At 38.6% G+C, this 27,076-nt stretch overlaps 3 protein-coding genes and 1 long non-coding RNA gene across 4 annotated transcripts; all 4 read left to right on the forward strand.

The window, feature by feature from the left end:
- Nucleotides 1-3,265: 3,265 nt before the first annotated feature.
- LOC133879869 (universal stress protein PHOS32) lies at nucleotides 3,266-6,266 on the forward strand. Its single transcript, XM_062318670.1, has 4 exons — nucleotides 3,266-3,520; nucleotides 5,141-5,250; nucleotides 5,343-5,461; nucleotides 5,936-6,266. Exons 1-4 carry the CDS (start codon nucleotides 3,343-3,345, stop codon nucleotides 6,018-6,020), a joined length of 492 nt encoding a protein of 163 aa, XP_062174654.1. The 5' UTR covers nucleotides 3,266-3,342; the 3' UTR covers nucleotides 6,021-6,266.
- Nucleotides 6,267-6,990: 724 nt separating this feature from the next.
- On the forward strand, nucleotides 6,991-7,865 carry LOC133859638 (pectinesterase inhibitor). Its single transcript, XM_062295116.1, has one exon. The coding sequence runs from the start codon at nucleotides 6,991-6,993 to the stop codon at nucleotides 7,786-7,788; it is 798 nt and encodes a 265-aa protein (XP_062151100.1). The 3' UTR covers nucleotides 7,789-7,865.
- An 11,993-nt stretch (nucleotides 7,866-19,858) lies between these two features.
- Nucleotides 19,859-25,643, forward strand: LOC133858341 (uncharacterized). Its single transcript, XR_009898510.1, has 3 exons — nucleotides 19,859-19,893; nucleotides 24,197-24,306; nucleotides 25,586-25,643. It is a non-coding gene; the product is annotated as an uncharacterized LOC133858341 (long non-coding RNA).
- Nucleotides 25,644-26,074: 431 nt separating this feature from the next.
- On the forward strand, nucleotides 26,075-26,596 carry LOC133859653 (uncharacterized). The gene has a single exon (XM_062295138.1). It carries the CDS (start codon nucleotides 26,075-26,077, stop codon nucleotides 26,594-26,596), a length of 522 nt encoding a protein of 173 aa, XP_062151122.1.
- Nucleotides 26,597-27,076: the final 480 nt, after the last annotated feature.

Consider the following 27,076-nt stretch of genomic DNA (forward strand, 5'->3'; position numbering starts at 1 on the left):
AAGAATCACACCTAAAGGAACAAGCTAATCACAGGGCAAAAGGATCAAACAACCCATAATCCCTACCACAATCTAACAAACTACACAATAGTCAAAGAACACGCCCAAAACCATCAGGCCTCAAACAAAACCACTCAACAAATACAACCTCAAAACTGCAGAAATCAAATACAAGCAGCTAACTACAAAAAAATGCCATGAAGATTCCACAAATCAGCAAGATGAAGATTCAAAGATGAACGTTTATAAGGACCCTTGGCAATGACACGAACCCGGATCTCCCACTTGATCTTAGTAAAAATTCTCTCTTCAGAGATAAGAGCATTACCATGTAGAATATCATTTCTATGTTTCCACAAATTATATACAGCAGCACCCAGACTTAAAATGCACAATCTACTCCACAAACTATCATTTCTCAGCTCAACTATACACCATTTTTCAATGTCTTCCCAAGATCTTTTTGGCCCAGTCACCAAACAAAGAGATAAAAGATTCCTCCAAATACGAAAACTGAAACCACACTCAAAGAATAAGTGCTCTCTAGATTCCAAACAGCCTCGACAAAAAGGGCAAAGACAATCACCCATAAAGCCCCATTTCCACAATTTACTTCTAGTAATCATAGCATCTTTAAAAACAAGCCACAACATAAAAGCTTACTTAGGATAGCTACTGAATGCCAAACAATTTGTCACCATTGAACTTCACACTCTTTTTGCCTAATTGCTTCCCAAGTAGCTGAGCAAACATAGGACCCTTGCTTACAATTCCAAATAGGCTGATCAACCTTTCCAATAACTACCTCAGAAAGCTTACTTTGCAACTCAACAATTTTATCCGATCGTGCAAAAGGCCAAAACCAATCACCATTACGGATAATAGTAGAAAGTTTAGCATTCAACGAGCTACCAGCATCATAAATGACCCGAGGACCATAGCTATCTAAAAGACATCCATCCGGGTGCCACACATCCAACCAAAGAAAAAAATTTCTTCCATCTCCCACCTTAAAACTTAAAAACCTCTTAGCAAGATTCCTAAGTTTAAGGAGTTGTTTCCAACACCAAGAACAAGATTGAGGAATTGGGATTTGCCAAAAGCTCCTCCCCCTCAACCAATTCTCCTTCACCCATGCCACCCACAAAGAACTGGCCCGAGAGAAAAAATTCCAAATATGTCTAAGCATAGCCGCCTTATTCCAAACTTCTATCCTTTTTAAACCCAAACCACCCTCTCGTCTTGGAACACAAACTTTTGCCCACGAAACTTTAGCCTTAGCCTTAACATCCTTACCACACCACAGAAATCGATTTAATTTCTGTTCTAAAAGAAGGATAACAGCTTTAGAAAGAATGAAAACACTAGACCAAAAAACTTGAATGCTAAACAACACTGAAGAAATGAGTTGTAATCTGCCAGCAAAGGATAAATGTTTGGAGCACCAAGAATCAATTGTAGATGTGAATTTAGCTACCAAACTTTCACAATCAGCAGCAGAAAGTCTAGAAGTAATTAGCGGGACACCCAAGTATCTCACAGGCAACTTACCTTCAGACATCTGCAGTAAATTCAGAAGCTCCAACTTAGAATCAGCCGAGATACTTGAACAGAAAAAAGAACTCTTGAGGGGATTAGCCTTCAACCCAGAGAGCTCCTCAAACTCCTTCAAAACATCCAAGATAACTTTGATGGAATCAGAATTTGCAGCTGAAAATATGAGGAGATCGTCTGCAAAACACAAATGGGTAAGGCCTAAAGCTTGGCATCGAGGATGGAAACCAAACCGAGGAAAACGGCTAACCGCTTCATTCAAAAGTAAGGAGAGCACCTCCATAGCCAACACAAAAAGGTAAGGAGAAATAGGATTTCCTTGTCTTAGACCCTTCATGCCCGGAAAATAACCCACCAAGGAACCATTGAGAGCAATGGAAAACCGGGGACTAGTAAGACAAACTCGAATCCAATGGACAAACTGTTGAGGGGCAATTTGTTCTTTTTTTCAAACAAAAAAAAATATGGGAGCATTTTTACAACCAAAAAAAATATGAAAAAGAAAAAAGAGAAGAAATTAAAAGAGGCTGAAACATGGGATACTAACATTGTAAATTTTTAAACTTTAAAGTAAAATATATACAGATAAAGTTAAATGACATATTGATATCAATTTTTTTTTTTTTTGGTGGACATGATATATTGATATCAATTAGTTCAAGGACTCTCTTGGCCCCTCATAAAATCAATTGAGCATAAGCAGCAAAACTATACTTAAACGATGATCAATTTATCACAGAAGTCCAACAATCATTTCTCCTCCAGCCATACTCGTATGAATCCAAAGCCTTTTCTTTTCTCTTTATGACTTCATGATCCGTTCAAGCTTAAGAAGAAATGACAACACTTCTTCTAGAAGGAAGGAAGAAAAAGTATACGAGGAAAATGGCTTCATCCTTGACTAATTTCCCTATCATTTTTCTCGTTATTTTGCATAAAATCGAAAGTCACATTTTTCTCGTTGTTTCCCCCGCTCCAATATTGAATAGACAATAATAATAATAATAATAATAATAATAATAATAATAATAAAAAGTCTATTCCACTATCACGTGGCAGGACAAAGATTTTATATTTTAAAATTACTTGAATTCAAGTAGTTGTTTATATCGAACGGCTTAAAAAATACTACTTAATAAAAATGTAGTATGCTACTAATAACAATTGAATATAATTTTATTAGGTTCTTGAATTTTATGTTGTAGAAAAGCTTTGAGACCAAAAAAGAAAAAAAAAAAAACAACTGCATTTTAGTTTTATGAAGAAAATGCGTCTCTTCAAAAGTGAAGCCTTTAGGAAAGATTTTTTTTTTTTTTTTTTTGGCTCCGTAACATACTACCTTTTTAATATGTAATTTTTTTTTCGATCCAAATTCACATAATTTTAAAATTCAAAAAAAAAAAATTACAAATAACACATGTCATTCTCCAATAGGGTTTCAGACAAACACAAACGACAAAGTACTTCCAAGTGCGAACATCAATTATTATGTCCACTTGCATCGTTGGGTACCGTGGTATACTCCATCATTCAAAGTCAAAGAAAAGTTACTGTCGTCCTGGCAACACCACACATCCACCGTCCGATCCTCATGACAATATCCATTCGGTCCTAAAGGACAATCCAACGGCTCGCAAACAAACGCGTGCGAGAAAACCTCACATGCATATCCTTCGTGCCACTTGTTTTAAAAAGCTTTTAGTCTTTGCCAGTTGCCATGATCTTGCTGTTCCTTCAGACAAACATTCATTAGCGTACACTGTACACATAATCGTTTGAGAGAGAGAGATGGAGGCAGAGAGGAGAGTTGCGGTGGCGGTTGACTTCTCCGATTGCAGCAAGAGAGCGCTGAGATGGGCGGTGGACAACGTTGTTCGGGACGGCGACTACCTCATCCTCGTTGCCGTTCGACCCGACGGCAACTACGAGGAGGGCGAGATGCAGCTCTGGAAAACCAGCGGTTCCCGTAATTCTCTCTCCTTTCTCTCTGTGTTTCTCTTAATCTTTTCTTTGGCTCCGCTTGTTTCCTGAGAAAGTTTTTTTCTTTTTTAAACAAAGATCTCAATTTCATTGACGGAAGGTTATGAAATTCCTCGTTTTAGTTTTTGTAATAAAGAAGATCTTTTCTTTTTGTTTTTTGTTTTTTTCTGAGGAAGGGGTTGTGTTAATACTAATTAAGCTGATCTCTGATTATTCGCAAATGCGAGCTGCCATGGGCTTTTTGATGGGATCATCTCTAGTTTTCTCTACAAGTTTCTAAAAAAAAAAAAAAAAAAGAAAGAAACAGAAATGTTAGCAGCAGAGAGGTGGATTTTTTTGTTGTTGTTCCTGTTTTTTTTTTTTTTTTTTTTTTCAGTTAAAAAATAAAAAATCCTTAACCCATATTAACCTTTCCCTTTCTTAGATTTGAGGTCATGTCCCAACATGTTTTTTCAAGTCTTGCTAAGAGACCTAACACACCACTTATCAAAAAGAGACTTAACACACCAATAATTTGATTCTGTTTTTAATTTTTGCTAATGCTTGGATGATTGAATCTCTTTTCGAATTTTCTCTTTTCTTCCTAATGATCAGAAGGGTAGGTTGTTGGATAGTTGGTCGCTTTATTGATGTATTACGTATATGGTGAAAGAAAAGATAAAGTAAAGGAAATAACAAGAGAATATAGAGAGAAAACACAAAGATTTTATGTGGTTCGATTTATAACCTACATTCACCGGATAAAGCCTTAAGTGACACATTTTACTCTTATTCACTTGATAATGTTACAATACAAAATACTCCTAATTATAGGAGAATTGGGATAGATAAGTATGATTACCATCAAATCTGATTATAATCGAATCAATCAGATTTGATGATAAGATTTGATTATCATCAAATTTGGAGAAATGCTAAGGACCATCTTTTTATCTTCTCAAAGTTGATGGGACTTTAAAAATCACCATTAGATTTGGGATAGACTATTATTGGATTTTGATTCAATGGTGATTTTAAATGCCACATCAATTTTAAAAGGATAAAAAGATTGTCCCCAGCATTACTTTCAAATTTGATTATAAGAGATTACAATCAATTACAATCAAATCTCTTAAATCAAATCTCATAATATATTCTAACATATGGAACAAGAGAAAATAGATTCTTCATTGACATTGGTTACATACTTTTTACGGTTAAAGGAAGTTGGATTATATTTATTACTATCCATGTTAGAATTAATAATACACAGCGGAATAAAATTATTCAGTACCTCTTATGCACCGACTTTAGTTGGGAAAAACCAGACTTTAGCAGTCTCCTAAGTTGCAAATTCTTCAATTGTTTAGATTCTTAAAGTTAGGATCACAAAAATTTACTACCTCAGCTGACAGCCAGTTACATTTCTCTTACTGATTATGCGTTTCTATGAGTAGCCTAGTTAGAGTCTTAACAGATTTTTATGAGTAATAAACCTGCTGAAGGCATTTCATGCTTGAAGTTTGATGATTGAATCTATTAAAATAGTGCATGGTTTATGGTCAACACTCTTTTTTCTTTCCTGCTATTGTTGCTTATGGATGTTTGTTTATTTGCCTATATGCAGCGTTAATACCTCTAGTTGAGTTATCTGATCCTATCATCACGAAGAAGTATGGAGTGAAGCCTGATGCTGAGACCCTTGACATTGTCAATACTGCTGCTAGGGAAAAACAGGTACGTAGATATCTTCTTCAGATGAGTGATGTCTTAATGCTTCTAATACTAGTGTAATTCTCAACCACAATTACCTTGTGAGGTGGGAGCAGATTGTGGTGGTCTTGAAGGTCTACTGGGGAGATCCTCGTGAGAAGATATGCGAAGCAATTGATAATATCCCTCTGAGCTGCCTTGTTATAGGAAACAGAGGGCTGGGCAAGATTAAGAGGTAGAACTCCATTACCTGGTTAAGTTCAAATTCTATTCCTGCTTAATGGAATCAACTGTGGTGTTTGGTTAGGTTCATTTTGGATTTTGACTTTTGTTGATGCTCTATCCGTTACCTTGGTAATCAAGTTAATATTGATTTCTTGAGGCAAATGATGTGAAACCAGCTTACACTTTTCACCTCAGCCATCCTCTTTTCAAGCTAAATAGTTCATGTTTCTGTAGTGAAATGGGAAAGCTTTTTCCAAAAATTTGACCCAAAATTTATCCACCATTTGTTTTGAGTATGAAAAGAATATGCCTCACCTTATCCCTGTCATGTTTGTTGCCAACTTTCTTAGGGAAAATGATTTTTATTTGAATGGACGGATCCTAAAGTGAAGTGTAAGGGTTCATATGCATAATTGCTGAGGCAAAAGTTGTTGATTGCAGTGCCTTTTGAGATTTGATTGGATTTCTTTTGTTTGAATTACAGGGCTATATTAGGCAGTGTCAGTAACTATGTGGTGAACAATGGTTCCTGCCCTGTTACCGTTGTGAAGAATGTGGACAAGGAATAAGTGCAATGCTGTCTCTGCTTGAACTGGATTTATTTTGGCATCCAGAATCCTACTTCTCTTGGTCTCTGGATAGATTTATGTCAAATAAAGCCGTAGTACCTGTAATTTGATTCTGCAAATTCTTGTGTAGCAAATTCACTGTCTAGTTAACATTTTGGATGTGGCAAGTTTTACTTTGGAATTAAGAAATCAAACAAAAAAATTGCCTTATAACACCTATGAAGAAGCTCGTGACTTTCCGTTTAACCTCGCTTTGTTGAAGTTGGTTTTCTTGTTTGGTTACGTTGCCTCGGTTTCTTTAGTTTTTTTTTTTTTTTATCAGATTAAATGATTAAATTCACTCTTTCTTGGGATAATGCTCACATAATCTACTAATCATCTGATAATACTATGAAAGTAATACAGTTCTTCTAAATTAAGCAAGAAAATAAAAATAAAGAAATCCTTCTCTTAAGGGTGGAAAAGAAAAATGAACTGCCGTTAATGTAAACATGTCACCAATTAGATTGAAACTTTGTTCAGTCTTTGTAAGCATTTGTCTTAACCGACACTAACAGAGAAATTAAGCTTAAATTAAGGTCATATAAAATGTACACCATCCACCAATCCAATTGTTTCGTGGGGGCAAATCCATGACCACCCACCCGTACACTATATATTTATAGCTGATGTTTGTTTGTGGGCGTAGATGACAGTTCAGGTAGCTTTTGAATTTGTTCATCTGAGACTAGGAGGTCCTTAATGTGAACCACACCGGACTCCGAGAAACCATGCCAACGGCTAGTAATTCCCATTGCCATCCTATTTTCCTGGAATACTGCCTTTTTGCAGAAACTAGCCAACCAAACCCGTTACATCTCTTCTACCTAGCTAGCTTCCCCATTACTCCCTTTTCTTCTTTCTTCTCCTTTCGTTCTTCCCATTTGCAACAAGCCAAGAAGCATCCTATTTGCAAACAAGCTAAGAAACAATGGGGAGGCCTAACGACGGTCAAATTCTACCACTGATCATCATCATCATCTCATTATTTTCTCTCATCTTCGTCAACTCAGCACAAGCCCTGTGCGTGCCCCGCAACTTCTCAAGTAATCACGCCCCTCCAAAACCAAAGTCTCCTCCAAAGAAAGATCCTCCAGCTAGCCATGTTTCTGCCCCGTCTCCTCCATCGGAGTTGGCATCGCCACCGTTCTCTTCAGAGACGCAGACGTTTATTATTCCTCCATCTCCAGGAGCAACTCCACCAACAAGAAGAAGCCACCACAAAGAACATTCAAGAACCCCTCCTTCGGGATCTACATCAAGTCATCATAAATTACCTCCATCCCCAATTCATAAATCAATGAATCCCGCCATCAAAAAAATATGTGCCACCACAGACAACCCTTCTCTTTGCCTCTCCTCTATAGCTCCATTTCTGTTCGGCAAGAGTGACCCCCTCTCTGTGCTTGCGATGGCAATAAAGGCTTCCCTACGACACACAAAGAAGGCAATGTCGAAGGCTTCACAGCTCGCCGCAGGAGCCGACCCCTCTCCTTCCGTCGAGGACTGCAAAGACAGTTACAGCGATGCTTTGGATAACTTTCAGAATGCCATGGATGCAATCCATCCTCGTGACATTGGTACAATCAATAGCATGCTTAGCGCAGCTTTGACAGACTTTGACACATGTGAGGATGGGTTTAGCGGAGACTCCCCATTATCATTCTACGATGACAAGGGCTCCAAGTTGGCTAGCATTTGCCTTGCCATTGCTTCCTTGGTGAAGTGATCCATTTTCTTTCGATCTCTTTAGTCTGTATTTGATTCTCTTCGGTTTCATTGTGTAAGAGTTATAATAGCAATAAAAAAGGCTTTGTAACGTATCAAATGTGATTAGGATGGTTTGTTTTGAATGAAAAAGTTATACAAATTCGTATTACAATTATTTTCATAACATATTTCTTGTATCAGTGTCTTTGATAATAACCATTATATTATCTCACAAATTTGTAATCTCACATTTTTATCTCACAAATACTTAATTTCAGAGCTCTAGTCCGGCCCTAGAGCTCTTCCTCTCTCTTTCCCTTTCTACTCCCCACTCCTACCCTCCCCCTGTCATTCTGGTTTTTTCTTGTGTTTGTAGGTAGAGACGAAGCCAGAATCTCTTATAAGCAGGGGCTAGGGGCAAAAAAAATTTGTTGGTATGGGACAAGAAGTTTTTTTTTTTTTTTTTTTCGAATTGAGGGGGCCCATGGCCCCTGCCGACCCTCCTAGTTTCGTCCATGTTTGTAAGTGTTCTCCGAAATCTCTCTGCTATACATCCGCCCATTGACCTCCGTGTTGTGCCATTCATCTCTAGTCAGGCCCTAGAGCTCTTCATCTTTCTTTTCCTTTCTACTCCCCACTCCTACCCTCCCCCTCCCATTCTGGTTTTTTCTTGTGTTTGTAGGTAGGGACGAAGCCAGAAGCTTTTATGGGCAGGGCTAGGGGCCAAAAAAATTTGTTGGTAGGGGCCAATAAGGTTTTTTTTTTTTTTTTTGGAATTGAGGGGGGCCATGGCCCCTACCGGCCCTCCTAGTTTCGTCCCTGTTTGTAAGTGTTCTTCGACCAGATCAGCAATTTCAATCTTTCCGCTATACATCTGCCCATTGACCTCCGTGTTGTGCCATTCATCTCCACCCCGGCCGCTGCTGCTGTTTGCTAGTTGTGTTTTTGATTTAAATAAAAGTTTTCTTCTCTTTAGATCTGTCATTATGGGCGATCTATGAGATAAAAGTTATTAATGTGTGATGGGTTATCTCTCACGGCCTGGATAGTTCAGTGTGAGAGATTATCTCTCACGGCCGGTTTAAATAAATTTTTAAGATATTTGGCTACTATTGTCTTAGATCTAATCTGCTCGAAGTAGATATGCTATTTAACTATTTTTGTACATGTGTGACAACCCTTTTTTTTTTTTTTTTTTTTTTTTTTTTTTTTTCTTTTTTTATATAAATGTAAAACGAGTCATCGCAGTGGCACGACTACATGTCGCTTAGCCAACATATGGCACATGCCCCATAACATGCACCTAATATACAGAGTTACATCTACAGCGGAATACATCATGATACCATCAAACATAGCGGAAATGCATAACTATAAATAAATCTGTTATCTATACAAAAGTGAGCCATAACACAAGTCTATTTGTTTAAGGCTTAACTACATAAATATTACAAAAGAATGGCTTATACAAAATAATACGTGACACATGCGTCACAAGCCATATACAAAAGTACTCAAAATAAGGACATCATAGTCCATCCCACTACGACTGTCGCTACGGACTTCAATCGTAGTAACCCAAATAAAATGCTACCGGATCATCATCTGCATTAGGAGTACTTGCAATCATAGGAATATTATCTACACGGTTGTGGTGGTATCCACATCCGCATAGGTGAAAAAATGAGTCCACCGTCTCAGTATAAAACACACTAAGACCTCAGCGATATTAAACTAACTGAGTTTTCACAAAGAACCAACCTTTATTTTATTTTTAGTCATGCGAGCACTATATCAGCCACAATTTACCAATAGCTAATACAGTAAACACTGACTATCCAAAAAACATTTAAAACATACTATATAGTTGTGAACATATGTAGAAGTTCTAGTCATCCCCCCTTGGAAGTTTCTACATACAGACCCCTCTATAATAATACTTTTGAATGATGGTTCAGACATATGTGCACACGATTACTCCATTACAGATATTACGTATACACATAATTCTTAAGCAAGAAAACTTGGCATTTTACTCTTCCATACTAGGATATCATCCTTCAACATAATACTCGCAACACCATCTCGAATCGTATTTCAGCTTCATGCCTTGAACATCAGTAGATCATGTGAGCACTAGAGTAAAACTCTATTATGCTAACACGTCTTTCCTAAAGAACAATGATAGTCAACTTACTTACTCATAGACATGTCATTACTCGCACCTGGGCAGTCATGAATCCATTTACATTCAAGTTCAATGTTTCTTAAACACATGCAACCATCCGATAGAAATATACATAAGCGCTTTTCATTTAAGACACTTATGCATACCAATACGTCTAGTAAAAACTACTCATAGCATAAAAACATCACTTATAAAACAATGCTATACATGATATGCATGAAACTGGGTTTACTGAGGCTTAGGTCCCCCACGATGCTGATAACTACTGTTTAACTATGTTTACTGCGTTCTGTTACAGTTGTACTGCTGTTATATGTATGCTCTATACTGCATGCTCTATGCTTTGTGCTTCACCAGTATATGTTTCACTAGTGTATCATGCTATAAAATCATGCTGTTACTAAATCATGTTCCCTTAAAACTAAATAAATCCAACATTTTATCAAACACTTTGAAATCATTCAAATCATAGTTTCTTCATAAAACATAAACAGTTTTAACATGACATGTTCTCAAACAATTTGCATAATTTAAATCCCAACATCAGCACATACTCAAACACTTTAAATCAATTCAACACATTTCACTCATGCATCAATTCTTAAACATCATGGATATAATTGAACATAATCAAACAATTCAAATTATCCAAAACATATAATTCATCATATGGTCGGTTCGGATTTATAAAACAATATACATTTTACAAATCCATAATATATATAAAAATATTTATTTTCTCAGTGAGTAAAATACTCACCTCAGATTGCTTGTACTCCAAACGACTTTAAGCTCAACCATAAAATGCCACTAAAAATACAATACATTATATTATTTAGTATTCTAACCAAATAATCACACTAGGTAGCATTTTGAATTGCTCAAAAGCCACATTGCTAATTTACCCATAAAACCCTAAAATCCCTAAATATTTATCCAAAATTTCTAATCACTTTAATAAACCCAATATTGCTAACACATAAGCATTACTTAGGGTTAATCACATAAAATAACACTTACAAAATACCCAATAAACTAAGGTCTATGAAAACTTACCAAAAATTTGCCACGCCAAGACCAAATGCTCGAGAAGCTCCTAGCAACTCCAAACCACACAAAATCTAGAGAAAATACCAAGTTAAACTCATTTCTACAAGATTTATCAAAAATCTCCAAAAATGCGAGTTTAGCGATTTATCTTAAAACGTTCGGTCAAAACGTAGATTGGGCTTCGAGGATTACGTTATCGAAGTTGGATCTAAGATTGGACGGTTAGATTTCAAGATATCACGGTTTTTAGGTGAAAAATCGTATAGAAAAAGAGAGAAATTCGGAGCTGCTGAGAAAAAAAGGGCGTTCTGCCCTCTTTAAAACGGTCCCCATTCGGACGGGCATCATAAACCGTCTGGATGCGTGTGAAATGAGGCGTCTGCCTCACACATGACAGGTACTGTCCGGACAAGCCTTTTGTGTCGTCCGGACACGCCAGATTAATTTCACTTATTTCCTTTATTTTCAATTTTCCATTTCCTTTCTAATTCATTTTCTCACATTTTTTCCTTATATAATTTATTTCTTTGGACTATAAAATATTCTCTGTGCGTCCTATTGTATTTTTCAATCGTCTAATTAATTTTAGTCATTTATTCATTAAATTTTATTCTTAAAATGGTAGATAATAATCGGGACATCACAACATGAGTTAACGGAAAATGAAAGTCATAGATAGCATTTTATTGTAAGAATTTTGTTTATATCTATGACTTTGTAACCTCATAACATGTGGCTATGATTTTGCAGAGCTTTATGCTCCTGATCTTTGATTAATGAAATACTCAGATATTTCGTTAAAAAAAAAAAACATTATATTATTATTAGCAAACACGCAACGCAATCTAATAATATATTAACCATTATATTATTACATTTTTTAAAGCAATTGGAGCCATATAATATTTTAGAATATTATCTTAATTTAGAAATTCAAATCTTTAAACTAAAATAGGATAACATTATATTAACCACTCATCTTTGTTATAATATATTTTCATATAATTGTGATTGTAATCAAATCATTGTCCTTGTGATTTGATTATTTTATTTATATTGTATTCACCAACCACATTTTCCCTACATATAAATAATGATTATTGGTATTGTAAAGATCATCAATAATAAAAGAAAAAAGATAGCCTCTAAGGCTTTAACATGTGGATATAGGTCATAGACCGAACCATGTAAATCGTATGCATTTATTTTCTTTACTCCTTTTAGTTTCCTTTACATTAATGAATTTTTTTTTCATGATATCAGAGCTACAGGTTAATGCCAATTTTCAATCATGTGTGTAGATTTCAAATTTTATTTTCTTCATTTTCTGCTCTCATCGCTCTGTCTCTAATTTTTCTCTAATTTTTCCATAGTATCAGAAATTAGCATAACGAACTTTGAAAAACAAAGGATTGTTTCAAGAGCATCACGTTCAATCCCTTGCAAACAGAGCTTTTATTTTGCTTTAGTTCAGACTCGTTTGTTCTAAGATTGCAGAATCATGACATTATTGCTAGCCAAAAAATGTCGTTGTTGAAATCCATATTCAATTTGGGTATTTTTCTTGGCGAAGTGTGATAATTCTACTTCCTCCGTATTTTCTTTTTGCTTCCATCATGCAGCTCTATTATGCTTCACAATAGAAACCCAAAACCAAACCCATTCCATTACACAAAAAAATCATCAATCTAATTCCAAAATCTACAAACAATTCTATATCTGATTCAACCAAAATCACCCAATACACTAATTGATGTGATAGTCGTACGTTGGCATTGATTTTGTTGCCTTGTTTAGATGAGTTAGGTGTTGTGTTGATTTGTTTCCTTCTTGAGATGATGTTAACCATTGTGTGTTTATTTGGTTGCCTTGTAGATCCGTGGCTTTTCCTTTGATGTGGTTGATGTTTCATTACGCCCCTACAAGCAAGACATAAGGCAGGTGACATTGAGCTTGGTGGGCATGAGAGGGAGAAGTGAGGTGAGGCAATAGGTTAGTAGGACGTGTTAGGAGGAAGTGAGTGGGGGGCTTCACTTAAAAAATAAAAAATAAATAAAGATGAAAATAATAATAAGGGACGTGTGGGTTTTTTTTTTTTTTTTTTTGTCAAGATAATAGAATCTTCTTTTTCGAGCCAAATGTCCCTCAATGCGTGGCCCTCAAGTTTATAGAAACTTTTTCTTCAAGCCACGTTCACCCCGTGTACTGATTTAAACACACTGGGCCTCACTTCCTCTTCACCCCTTCTGAATTGTGAAGCTTTCAAATTCAAAGAAACCAGCAGGTACTTTCTGAACTTTTTAGTACATCCTTCTTTAGTTTCAAATAAAATTATATAATATTCTTCTATTTTCTCTTTATAAAACACGAAGCACTAAGCACTAGACCCATTTTTTTTTTTCTTTCTTCTTCTTCTTCTTCTTTTTTCCTTCTCTGTTTTGTTTTTCTTTTCTTTCCATACCAACCAAACCAAAGAGAGACAAGAGGGATGGGGAAGAGACCGAATGAGTGGGGCAAGGAGAAGACCCAGCCGGTGGGTTGGCCGCCAGACTGGGCAGACGACGCCGTCGGGCCGGCAGGCCACGGTCCCGTGTCGGCGACATCTCCGGAGATCGTTTTTCGGCGATTTGTCTAGTACCCATATCGTAGGAAGCCCATTTTCTTCATGAGTAAGTGAAAAATATATGGGTTTTGATTTTATTTTTTTAAGGTTAGGTTATTAATTAGAAGAATTTTCGGTTGAATCAAACCCTTAGATTTCAAAATTTAATTTGTGGGTTGTTAGAACAGAATGGGTATCGGAAGATTTTTGGGTAAGTATAATTTTTAGGCTTAGTTTCCATTGTTTGGTTTGTTTCTAATGAAATTCTTGGAGAAGTCGTAGAGTTGTTGATGAAATCTTGTGGGTTTTGATCTGTGTGGAATTTTCATTAAATATGAGTGGTGTGAAATTTTCTTATGAGAATATTGACTCCCTGATGCAATCAAATAATAAAAATAAACAAAAGAAAAGATATGTGCTACTTCGAGAGAGCCTTGATCTCCAAAACAACAAAAAGGTTTAGGTTTTCATAATATTCAACATGCCTCTTTATTCCTTAGGGTTACATATATATAAAAGACGGCTAGGTCATAAGACGTAACCATTAGGTCTAGCCGTCATACATTGTGTAGGAAATAACTAAGAATGGAAATACATTCCTTATTTAGCTAAGACACTTTAGGGAAAGAAAATATGGAGAGATATCCTACTCCTTATTCGACTAGAGGCTGCTAGGGTTGAATGTGGTTAGGGTTGGGTTCTGCTGTAGTGTGGCGGCTAGGGCTGCAATATGCCACGTCAGCCTTAGTAGGCTGTCCGCATCATCCCTCCCCCCTAACAATTTCCTTGTCCCTAAGGAAAAACTCCAGAAATTGAGCTTTGATCATGTCTTCCTCTTCCAATGTCGCTTCCGCCGGAGAAAGGCCCTACCAATGAATGAGCAACTCAGGTTTCTTGTGCCTGATCCGAGTTTCCAATACAGCCTGTGGTGTGGGAGTAAGTCGGCCGTCTTCTAGTGCTTCTGGAAGGTGCTAGCAAGCAACCTGCTTGCTGCCAAGGTATCTTTTTAGTAAGCTTATGTGGAAGACCGAGTGAATCCGGGACCCCGGTGGCAAGCTCAACTTGTAGCCCATATTACTAATTTTCTTGATAACCTGAAATGGTCCATGGAACCGAGCAGCCAGCTTAGTATTCTTGCGCATATAAACTGAAACCTGCCGATAGGGCTGCAGCTTCAAGTAGACCCAATCACCTTCCTCCAATTCTTCTTCTCGGTGTTTGCCATCATAGACCCTCTTCATGCGTTCTTGGGCAGCCTGTATGTTATTCTTCAAGTCCTTCATCATCTGATCTCGCTCCATCAACTCCCTTCCTACCGCTTCGACTCTAGCTGTGCCAGGAAGATAGGCGAGTAACTTGGGAGGATCCCGACCATAAACCACAGTAAAAGGCATGTTTTTAATGGTGGAGTGCCAGCTGGTGTTGTAGCTATATTCTACCCAAGCCAGCCACTTGCCCCATTCCTTTGGTTGGTTGCTTGTAAAACACCGCAAATACATCTCCAAAGTCCGGTTGACCACTTCTGTTTGCCTATCGGTTTGAGGGTGATAGGCTGAACTGAAGTTGAAGGAAGTTCCCTACAATTTAAATAATTCCTTCCAGAATTCGCTGGTGAAGGCTGGGTCTCGGTCACATACTATTGACTTCGGCATACCATGGAGTTTGAACACATTCTCAAAGAAAACATGTGCTATGCTCACAGCAGTGTAGGGGTGACATATAGCTAAGAAATGGGCATATTTGGACAGCCGGTCTACTACCACAAGAATGGTTGTTTTCCCTCTTGAATTTGGCAAGCCATCTATGAAGTCCATAAAGATATCTTCCCATATTCGCTCCAGAATAGGGAGTGGCTACAACAATCCCCGTGGCGTGAGATTCTCCGTCTTGTGGCGTTGGCATACATCACAACCTCTGATGAATTCTTTAATCCAACTCCTCATTCCCTTCCAATAGAAACTAGCCCGGATTCTTTGATAGGTTTTGTGGTACCCCTCATGGAAATGACCATGTATTTGCTCCAAAATGGTGGTGAGCGGTAGATGCGGTCCTTATAGTACAAGAGACCATCCCTGAATTCCCAAGGACCGAGTGTCTCCCCCTCATGAATTTTCTTGATAACTTCTTAAAGAGTCGAATCTTTCTCTACTTCTCCCCGGACAATGTCGAGCCACCTTGGAACTAGTCCAGATACTGCCAAGAGCTCAGCTTGCTGTGAACTCTGCTCCCTTCCCTGCCCAGTATTTTCATCTCTGCGAGTAAGTGCATCTGCCACAGTATTCTCCTTCCCGCGCTTGTACTCCACCGAAAAATCGAAACCCATCAACTTATATAACCACCTCTGCTGTACAGTAGTAGAGATTTTTTGAGACCATAAATATTTGAGACTATGTTGGTCGGATCTTACCACAAAGTGCCGCCCAAGGAGGTAGGGCCGCCATCGCTGAACTGCCATTACTAGAGCCAACATCTCCTTTTCATAGGTAGACAACAAAAGTTGTGTTCCTTGCAGGGCTTGACTCAAAAAAGCTATGGGCCGACCCTAGTGTAAAACAGCCCTTATTCCCACTCCGCAGGCATCACATTCCACCACAAACTCCTTAGAAAAATCTGGTAAAGCGAGTACCGAAGCCTCTGTCATGGCTAGCTTGAGTTTTTCAAAAGCGACCTCTGCTAGAATGGACCAAGCAAAGTCGTTTTTCTTCGACATCCGGTTCAGCGGGGCTGCTATCTTCCCATAGTCTTGTATGAAGCGCCGGTAATAACATGTGAGATCTAAAAATCCACGCATAGCCTTGGGGGTTGTCGGTTTAGGCCATTCCTTCATGGCCTCTATCTTTTCGGGATCAACCGCCACGCCCTCGGGGGAAATTACATGCCCCAAATATTGAACCTCCTGCTACCCAAAACTACACTTGGTTCTCTTGAGATAGAGTTGATGTTCTTCCAGCAAGGTCATCACCAATTTCAAATGTCCCATGTGTTGCACCCACCCTTGGTTATAAATTAGGATATCATCAAAGAAAACCAACACAAATTTACGAAGTTAAGCGTGGAATACCTTGTTCATGAGAGATTGAAAGGTGGAGGGGGAATTGGTTAACCCGAAGGGCATGACAAGGAACTCGTAGTGCCCGTGATGAGTACGGAAGGCCGTCTTCTCAATGTCTTCCTCGGCTACTCGAACTTGGTGGTACCCCGAGCTTAAGTCCAGCTTGGTGAAGTATTGAGCCCCATGGAGTTCATCCAAGAGTTCATCGATGACAGGTATTGGAAATCTATCCTTTACCGTGATCTTATTGAACTCTCGATAATCGACACACATCTGCCATGTTCCATCTCATTTCTTAACTAAGAGCACTGGAGAGGAGTAGGGACTGTTAGAGGTCGGATGATTCCCCTACCTAGCATGTCCCTGGCCTGCTCTTCTATTTCTGTTTTCTGGAAGAAAGGGTACCTGTATGGCTTCACACTGACCGGACTAGCATTCTCATGTAGAATAATGCAGTGATCGTGGCTGCGGGGCGGGGGCAGCCTACTCGGCTTTGCAAAAACTGCTTCATACTCCTCCAGTAACTGGGTCATTTCACTTTCTTTTTTTTTCGTTCCTGGTCAGTATCTCCCTTTGCCTGCTGTGTTCGGCAGTTCCCTGGTTGATGGACAACAGCTCTTTTGATCGACCCGACTGATATTTGATGCCTTGCAATATTATTGGTACACTATTCCAGACAAATTGCATCTCTAAGGTCTCAAAATCCCAACAAATGGGCCCCAAAATTCGCAACCACTGAGTGCCTAACACTACTCCATAACCCTCCAATGGCAGAATATAAAAATCAACTACAAAAATTCGGCCCTGCAATTCTACTGAAATCTGTATGCACTTACCCGGGCTGTGTATCCTTTCACCGGAGGCAATCACTACTTCCATTCCTTCTCCCTTGGTTGGTTGCAATCCCAGCTTGCGTGCCAAGGCTAGACTCATAAAGTTATGAGTGCTACCCGAGTCAATCAAAGCTAGAAAAATTGTTTTCCCAATCCGCCCATAAATCTTCATAGTCTCGGGGTTATCTTTGCCGGTCATGGCGTGCAAAGAGATCTCCGGGATGACCTCCTCCTCTTCAACTTGTGTTATTTCCTCCCCATCTTCTTTTTCTCGCAAATATGCTTCAATCATGAATAATCTCTTGCAACGATGTCTGGGACCATACTTTTCGTTGCACTTGAAAAAAAGGCCTTTCTCTTGCCTTTCCTTGAGTTCTTCCGGGGTTAACCGCTTGATGGGAAGCGGTTGTTGGCTCGTGGGGGGCCTAGTACTCACAGGAGGCCTCCGCATCTCCAAAAGGGGGTGCTTTTTCATTGCCATGTTGCGGGCTTCATAGACTCGGGCTAGGCCTATAGCTGAGGTGAGAGTGAAGGGTCTTCCAGCAGTAACGTCCACCTTGATGACCTCATTTAGGCCACTCACAAAACAACTAACCTGCTGGTTTTGTGGTAAAGGGCCTACCTTTGAGAGTAGGGACTCAAATTTGGCTTGGTACTCCCTTACACTTCCTTCTTGCTGTAATTTAGTGAGCTCTCTAAAGGGATCGTAAAATTGGGTTGGCCCAAAACGAGCGAATACCCCTTCCTTGAATTCCGTCCAGCCTATCTCCCTTCCTTCACATAACAAGATTTGGAACCATAGCTGGGCTTCTCCCTCTAGATGGAAGGAAGCCAAAGCCGCCTTATCCTCCTCATGGGTTCCTTGGAACCTGAAAAACTGTTCCGCTCTACAGACCCAGCTGGTTGGGTCTTCTTCTCCATTGACTCTAGGGAAATCCAGTTTAACATGGGGACGTCCGAATGCCCGAGGCCGTTCTCCATCCTAGAATTCTTCTCCTTCTCCTGCCCGTAACCTCCTACGCCCGTTCTCCTCTACGTCACGTTGGTCCCTGGCGGACAACATCTTAAACACCTCGGTAATTCGAGCCATAAGTTGCTGGTTTTCTGCTGTCAAGGCCTGCACCGATTGCTCCAAGCTGCCCATGTGTCCTTCCATAACTTGCTATTCGTGTCGCTGGGTGAATGAACACATGGTTGGTCTTGCTTCCACTGCAAAATCCAAGTAGGCCTTGTTCTTGTTGCGGGAACGACCTATGGTGATTAACTAGAATTTTTCTCAAAAAAAAAAAATCTGGTTTCTACTGAGGGAAACCGAGCCTCAAGGTTTATCAATGCGGTTAACAAGAGGAACCCCGGCTCTGATATCACTTGATGCAATCAAATAATAAAAAGAAACAAAAGAAAAGATATGTGCTACTTCAAGAGAGCCTTGATCTCCAAAACAACCAAAAGGTTTAGGTTTTCATAATATTCAGCATGTCTCTTTATTCCTTAGGGTTACATATATATAAAAGACGGCTAGGTCATAAGACGTAACCATTAGGTCTAGCCGTCATACATTGTGTAGGAAATAACTAAGAATGGAAATACATTCCTTATTTAGCTAAAACACTTTAGGGAAAGAAAATATGGAGAGATATCCTACTCCTAATTCGACTAGAGGCTGCTAGGGTTGAATGTGGTTAGGGTTGGGTTCTGCTGTAGTGTGGTGGCTAGGGCTGCAATATGCCACGTCAGCCCTAGTAGGCTGTCCGCATCACTCCCTGTTGATAACCGAATGGTTGTTAATTAAATTTGAAGCTTAAACTTGATAATGGGTTTCGGTTACCTTGATTGGTTTTTGGTTGATAATGGCTGGGTTGATACATGTTTCAGTTATGGAGTTAAGTATTGGTTTTAGGTTCGACTTAACTAAATCAATTGGGAATTTAACTTCTTGTTGGGTTTAATTATTGGGATTTCATTATATATGTATTGGTGATAATTTGCCTACTTATTTATATTCATTTGTTAGTTTTGTAAGCCCTGAGCTATTTTACTTACATGTTTTAAAGTTCAAGTTAATTCAATATATATATGACCAGTTGTTTTGTAAATTATAGGTAGTTTCTTTAATCATAAGTAATAATAGTCAAACCATGATTTATTTATTTAGACAATAACCTGAAGTTTTTTTAAAAGCTTATAGCATATTGTTGAAATAACTAAATTGATGACATGTGAATTAGTTAAATTCAGTCTTAGGAAGGATATTTGATTTTTATTTGGAAATGCCCTTTAAGTTTATCTTTTGATATTAGTAGAATAAATTTTTTAATTATTCTTTGAATGGTCTCTAAAAATAATTTTTATGGTCTAATCTAGGTAGAGATATTTAAAACTCTGCTCAGAAAATTCAGGTACGATAACACGACCTAAAAACCCCAGCGAAATTTTAATAAAACTTTTCAAAAGAAAAAGTCGGGGGATTTTTCTTAAACTCCTTTATTCGTCTATATTAATTGTCACTTTACATTATGCCATGACATTATGTATAGTTGTATTTGTGCACCATATTGTATATGTTGCATGTGCTCCATGTGAGCGAAAAATGATGGCATCATCGTAATTATATGTGCATATATTACACAGTTTTACCCCACGGCTGCATTGTATTTTGATCCGGATTCATAAGGGTAGTATGGCAACCACACCAAAAGTGTGGGCTATCGGTCGGGGGGTCTTCACCTAGGGAAGTTCTTAACCTGTCAGCTCTCCCCTGTGACGATAGGATAAGCGAATAGGTCCTTCGGGATCAGTCCTTTTGGACGTGCCAAACGTAACGTACGCCGTACATGGTTAAATTGCGGAGGTGGGCCGGTGGTGGATAAAATGTTCACACTGTTTAAATGATTCATGCATCATCATGCATTTTAGATATAAATGTTATTATTTCATTATTCAGTACTTCTTTTAGAATTCTGAAAAATATTATATTTATTTGCTGGTTGTGATTTCCTTGCTGAGTTGTCGAACTCACCATTTTTCCTTACAAACCTTTTCAGATGAAGGTATATATCATTGTCATGAGGGGGGAGTTCCAGTGGGACTCCTCGTTATTAGTGATCCACAGATATGACCGCATCAGTGGGAAACTTGGACCCACTACCCAGTGGATTAGTGGAAGATGTAGCCTTCTGTAAATAGTAGCAGTTTAGTTCTTGGGGACTCCACTGTCTACATGGACTGTAGAGCTAAAAGATTAAAGTAGTACAATTTTATTTTGTTATGATAACTATACACATTACCGTCCTTTAAGTAGTTAGGAGGTTATCTAGCAATTATAATTGTTAGTTTTTGAAAATTTCCTCCTTACTTTTGAGATGTAATAAACTATTAACCCCAGTGTAACATTTTGATACTGCTAATGTAGATAGTATAATTAGTTTTATTACTCATATCCTGGGACTCTTGTCTTTAATTTTTACATAGACTCACTTAGTTCGCGTTTCCCTTATATCCCAAAATGGGGGTGTGACATATTCACCACCACCACCATCTGATTGGATGGATTTGATCTTACGATCAAATTGGCGTTCTACATAAGCCTGAAACTTAGGAAATATATATATAAAATCAGATTTGTAGGCAATTGGATAAATCCAAGTTAATTTACCAAAATAATCAACAAAAATAAAATAAAAGCGTGCACCATTATTTGATAAAATATGAGAATGTCTCCAAACATCATAAAAGACTAATTCAAGTGGGACACTTGATTTATTTTTAGATAGGAAAAAAGGAAGTTATTGACTTTTGCTTCCCTGGCAGGCAGAGCAAACACAATGAGCTTCTTATTAGATGTGAAAGGAAGCTGAAATTTAAACTAGACATGACAAACAATGTGATCAGCAGGATGGCCAAGGCGGCCATGTTAGTCCACAAAGGTAGCTCATTCGTTGGAGAAGACACTAGGTGGTGCAACTGTAGGAGAGAACCAATGATACAATCCATGCTTACTCAGACCTAGGTATATAATTTTCCCGTACATACAGTCCTTGACAAAAAACCAAGACGAGTGAAATTTCATATAAACATTATTATCAAAAGTGAATTTTTGAATATAAAGTAAATTTTTGGTAATTTGAGGAACACGTAAAACATGGCGTAAAAGAAAATTAGGAGAAAGTTTAGAGATGCCCATTTTTTTACTGGTAAGTCAGTTACCGTTGCCCGCTTAAATCTCATTGGTTCCATCATATGCTTTCGAGTGTATATTTAGATTGCTGAGGTCGAAGATGATGTGATGAATGGCACCGGTGTCTGGATACTAGTTAAGGTCCCAAGGTTGGTTCGGGCAGCAGTATAGCAGTGAGGTTGGGCCTTGAAGATTGAAGTGCCCAATCAAATATGTTGTAACAGGCTAATGCAATGTGGACCATTTCGCCACATACTTGGGATGCGGGCCGTGAGTTACATCATGAGCAATAATGGACATTGGACCCATTTGAAGAAGAGGACCGGTAGAAGGGGGGGGGGGGTGAGATTTCCACGCCCCCGTGTTCGGTACTATCCATTTGAGGGCTAGGCGAAACGGTATATTGCCCATTGGAGAACTGGGTTCTCATGGAACCATGGTGCTGCCCTCTACCACGATGAGGATTTCGGCCACGACAAGCATGGTTGGCGGCGAGGAGCAAGTGGTCCTATTGGGTGTACTGCTCAAGTCTCATCCCATGGGCTAGTAGATGGCTGTGAAGATTGTCAATGGTAAGGGGCTCGATCCGAGTAGTCACGAAGGTGATGAATGGGTGTAAATTTGGCTAGTTATAATTGACCGGTAACCGGAAAACTAGTCTGGTATTCGGTTGGGAATAATCGGTAACCAACTACCCAGAGTCAGTTATCGGTTGCAACTGGGTATATATATATAAAATAATAAAAATATATATTTAAAATAATAAAAATAAAATGTGATCTAGCTTCTAGCCTCAGTGTAATTGTGTGATTCAAATTCAAAATATGAGGCGGTGTGTAATCAGAAAGAATGATGGCATTCGCAGAAGCAAGAGAAGGAATGGCTGACAGCTGGACTTCGAGAAGCACAATGACCAGAGTGCATTGCAAGTGTCCTTTGCGTAACGTCTCTCCAAGAATCACACTCCTCGACGTCCCACTCCACGTCCACGGTTCTCCTTGCAATCTTTTCGGATGGTATTTGCTCGTGTGCTGTGCAAACAAGCTACACACCCTTTCCTTCGCCCCTCTCTGCAGAAACTCCGAACCAGTGCCTATTCAAAACTGGTGATAGGGCTTGGATTCAAGAATCGTACGGCCTGATGGAAGAGGGGTTGAGAAGATGGTTGCACAGGAGCCTCCGCTACTTATCGGAGGATTTCAAAAAGTGGAAGGTAAGGAATTGATGGAGAGAAGGGGAATGCATTTATCACTACAGAGGCCATGGATGGCGAAGCACATGAAGGACTGACCTCTTTTTTGCACTTCCATATACATCTTCGAGGGTCGAAGGAATCCAGTCTTGGGCGTGCAACTTGATTTTTTATGAGGGCAATTTTGTCCAAAATATGTCGCACAAATATTTGCAATGCCTTGTCGAACATGAAGTAATTTTTTTTTTTTTTTTTTTTTTTTTTTTTTTTGAATAGAAGAATTCTCATTAGACGATAATTATGGCTTGCTCAAAGGCTACAATATCCTGGATTGGGGAGGGACACTCCCCCAACCAGGTGCAATCATTCAGTAGACATAACCCATATTTTGCCAGCAAGTGGGTAGCCTGATTAGCCTCCCTCTTGACATGCTGGACCTCCACAGGTTGAACCTCTTGCAGACAAAAACGGGTATCTTCAATAACCTGCCCATAACTGCTCAAGCAAGGAAGAGTGTTATTAATAGCAGACACCACCACAGAGGAGTCTCCTTCCAGGAGAACATGATTAAAGCCCCGTCTACGGCATAGAGACAACGCATGCCAAGCTCCCAAGGCTTCTACAGAAGTTGGATCTGTGACAAAAGGGACCACAGTCACTGATGTAGCAACACCACCACCTTCAGCATTTCGCACAACCACCCCGATCGCCGCCTTCTTCCGTTCCTTACTGAGTGCAGCATCCCAGTTAGTTTTCAACCAACCCACCCACTGGTGGCTTTTCCCATAAGAGCACTAGTAGCAGATTCCCTATAATGATTCCCTTCCCTATATATAGGGAAAATTTGATAAAAAACACAAAAAAGTGACCCACAATAGCTACCCCAATTTTACCCATTTTGGTTGGGTAGCTACAGTGCTACCCAATACATTGGGTAGCACTGTAGCTTCCCAATCAAATTTTTTAATCGAAAAAAAATCGGCCATATCTCTGCCTTTCACGCAACCCCATTTCTGCTTTCATTTCCCTCCATCTGAATTTCATTCTCGCGCCATACCCATTAAACAACTCCTCCATCACGCCTCTACCCTCATTCTTCACTAGCTTTATTTTTTTCGATGAAAAATTCTTCACTAGCTTTCTGCACGGCGGGAGTGAGAAAGACAAGCTGCAGGTCTTGCGGTAGTTGATGTGTGGTTGGAGCAGCGCCGGTGAACACCCAGACCCGTTCTTTTCTTTCCCATTCTTTGTTTCTACTTATTTGTTTGTGTTCCTTCTTTAAATTTTAACCAACTTCTTGTTGTGCGTTGCTTTGGGTTTTTTTCTTTGTTAGTTGAAGTCAAGTTTGCGGTTGATTCTTGCATTCTTTTGTCGATGGGTTGATTCTCGCATCTCTCTTCCAGCTTGACGGTTCTTTCGTGTATTTTCGAGCTGTTTCATGAGGTACACTTCCTATTTTCATGATTATCACGAGAAAATGTTGAAAAATAATGTGGGTTATTTTTATTATCTCCAATATTTTCGTTGTACATGTCGTAAATCATGGGACGGGCATTTTGGAGTTTCTATCTCTAGAACATTACCGGATTCTTCATGGAAATTTTTCTGTTGACATATGGGAAATTCTTCATCTGGGTCTTTCAAAATTTTAATTGTTATGGATTTTTGTTTTAGCCATAGAAACATATATATGAGAACAGAAGTTTTGGCAAATACCCATTCCTAGCTCTTGCTCACTTAGTTCATTTATGGAGTTTGTAATCTCTGTTAAGTTTGTTGTAGAGTGTTTTTAGTTCCCTGGTTTTTCGTTTTGTAGTACAGGGTGTGTTTTGTTGTTCTGTATTGAACCTGGTATCCATGGATTCTTATGTTTGTTTATGGAAAGTTTTGTTATGGGTTTTGGAGCATTTGTTGTCACAAGATCTTCCATAGAGACTGTTGCTTGCTGGATAATATGGTTTGCTAGGTGTTTTTCCAGCTCTGGTTTTGTTCTCTGTTTTGAGAATTTGGTCATCCTCCATATGATTGGGACGATGTGGTATGGCTGAGAGTGTGTGATTGGAAAAAGAAGTCTTTGGCTGCCAATATCTGTAGACTTGTGTTGAGCTCCACAATTTATAATATGTGGAGAAATAGAAATGAGACCAAGCATGGAAATCAGAAACAGAGAAGCAGATCTTGAAAAAGAAAAAAAAAAAATTGGGAGGTGAGAACCAGAGTTTTGGGGAAAGATAGGTTTAAAAGGAACATTGAGAATGTAGATATGTGTCGTAATTAGAGCATTAGAGAGGAGATGTCGGTATAAGTGGTAAACCAGTCCCAGTGAGATTTTTACGAGATGCTTTCTGCAGAATTACTGTTTACCCGAGTAAAAATTGATCTTGAGGGTCCAGTAGTTAAGTTTGTTTTTCTGCAGTTTATTGTTGATGAGAAGTGAAGGAGTTTTGATTCTGTAAACTTTAGTTTAGTTATGCAGTTTATGGTTCTGCAGAATTGCTGCAGTTGAAAAGTGAAGGAGTTGTTTTTCTGGTTTTTAAATGTTGTTTTGTATATTTGGTTGCTTCTTGTTTGGGTCTTGTGGAGAAGTTGTAAAGAGGTTCTGATACTGGCTGTTGTATCTTTGTAGTTCAGTTGTAAATACTTGTTGATTTAATCTTTGGCTTAAATACTGGTTGATTAAATCTTCATGTTTTTGCTTTTTTAACTTCCTGTTGTTTGGTAGCCTACTCTCATGGATTCACAAGACGAAAACCAAAGCTTCATTACGCTCTTACAATCAGGGTTGCAAAACTACCAAGAAATTCTATCCCAACCTAAAATAAAATCTACTAAGAAGACAAACTTCTCTATTGAAGAAGACATTCTACTAGTAAAGGCTTGGATTAGTACTAGCATTGATCCAATTCAAGGGACTGATCAAAAAGGCAACAAATTTTGGGATAAAATTTGGATGAACTATCATGAGAACAAGAAAGAAGACACGGTGAAACGTTCCGCTCATTCTCTATCAAATCGATAGTCATCAATCCAAAAGTTTACAAACAAATTTTGTGGGTACTTGGCACAAGTTGAAACAAAGAATCCAAGTGGTGCTACTGAGCAAGATAAGGTAAAAATGAATTGTTACTAGTAGAGTAAATTAACCTTATATTTAGTTTGAAGATTCTAATTATTTTTCTTTTCTTTTTTTTAGATTAATTTGGCAAAGGATATGTACCGGGATGAATACTCTATCGGATTTCAATTTGAACATTGTTGGAAGTTGTTGAAGAACTTGCCAAAATGGAAGCAGTTGAAGCCAACAATGCTAAGAAAGAAATCCATAAGTCCTTCTCTTCAACCTGTGATCAATCTAAGTGTTGACAATGATGAAGAAGACGTTATTGTAGACTTGGAGAGACCTATAGGCAAGAAGGCCGCGAAAGATAGAGAGAAAAAAAGAAAGAGCAAAGATTGTGGAGATAAAGAGATTATAACGGAGGTTCTGACTCAATTAACGGAAGTGAAGAAAAGATCGTATGAGGAGAGAATGAAAAATATTGATACGGCAAAGGAAGAGATTGTTCGTATTGAGAAACAAAAGCTTGAGGTTGAACTTAGGAAAGAGGCAAGAGAACAAAAGAAAGAGGAAAGAGAAATTATGATGATGGATACAAGCTACTTGTCACCAATTCAGCTTGAATATATTCAATCTCTCCAAATGGAAATCATGCAGAAGCGTAGGACTAACTAGTCATTGGTAATTGGCTTTTGTTTATGCTATTGGCTTTTTGTTTATGCCATTGGCTTTTTGTTTATACCTTTGGTTTTTTGTTAGTTAGAAAAGACAAAAGGGAAATCTCTTAGATGGTTAAGTGTTTTTTTGTTTATGCCATCACACAAGGAGATTGAAGCTTCTGCAGTTGATTGAATCTGTGAATCATAGGTCAAATTTGGCTTAGTATTTGTTGGGAGGAATTCATTCAACTTTAATTAGGGGTAGCTTTGTTTTATGGTTTGTGGTCAATTAAGATGATGCTTACATGTAGCACCTGTACGTGTTTGCCTTTAATCAAGTCAAGTGGGGCCTTATGATGTAGCACCTGTATGGTTTGTTAATTATGTTCTATCTGATGTCCTTTTCTTCTTGTGCAATTGCCTTTAATCAAGTCAAGTGGGGCCTTATGAGTTACTTATTCTTTTTAGTTTTGCAGTTGTGTTGGCTGACTTAACT

This window comes from Alnus glutinosa, chromosome 1 (genome assembly GCF_958979055.1).
Source record: "Alnus glutinosa chromosome 1, dhAlnGlut1.1, whole genome shotgun sequence".
Classification (NCBI taxonomy): Eukaryota; Viridiplantae; Streptophyta; class Magnoliopsida; order Fagales; family Betulaceae; genus Alnus; species Alnus glutinosa.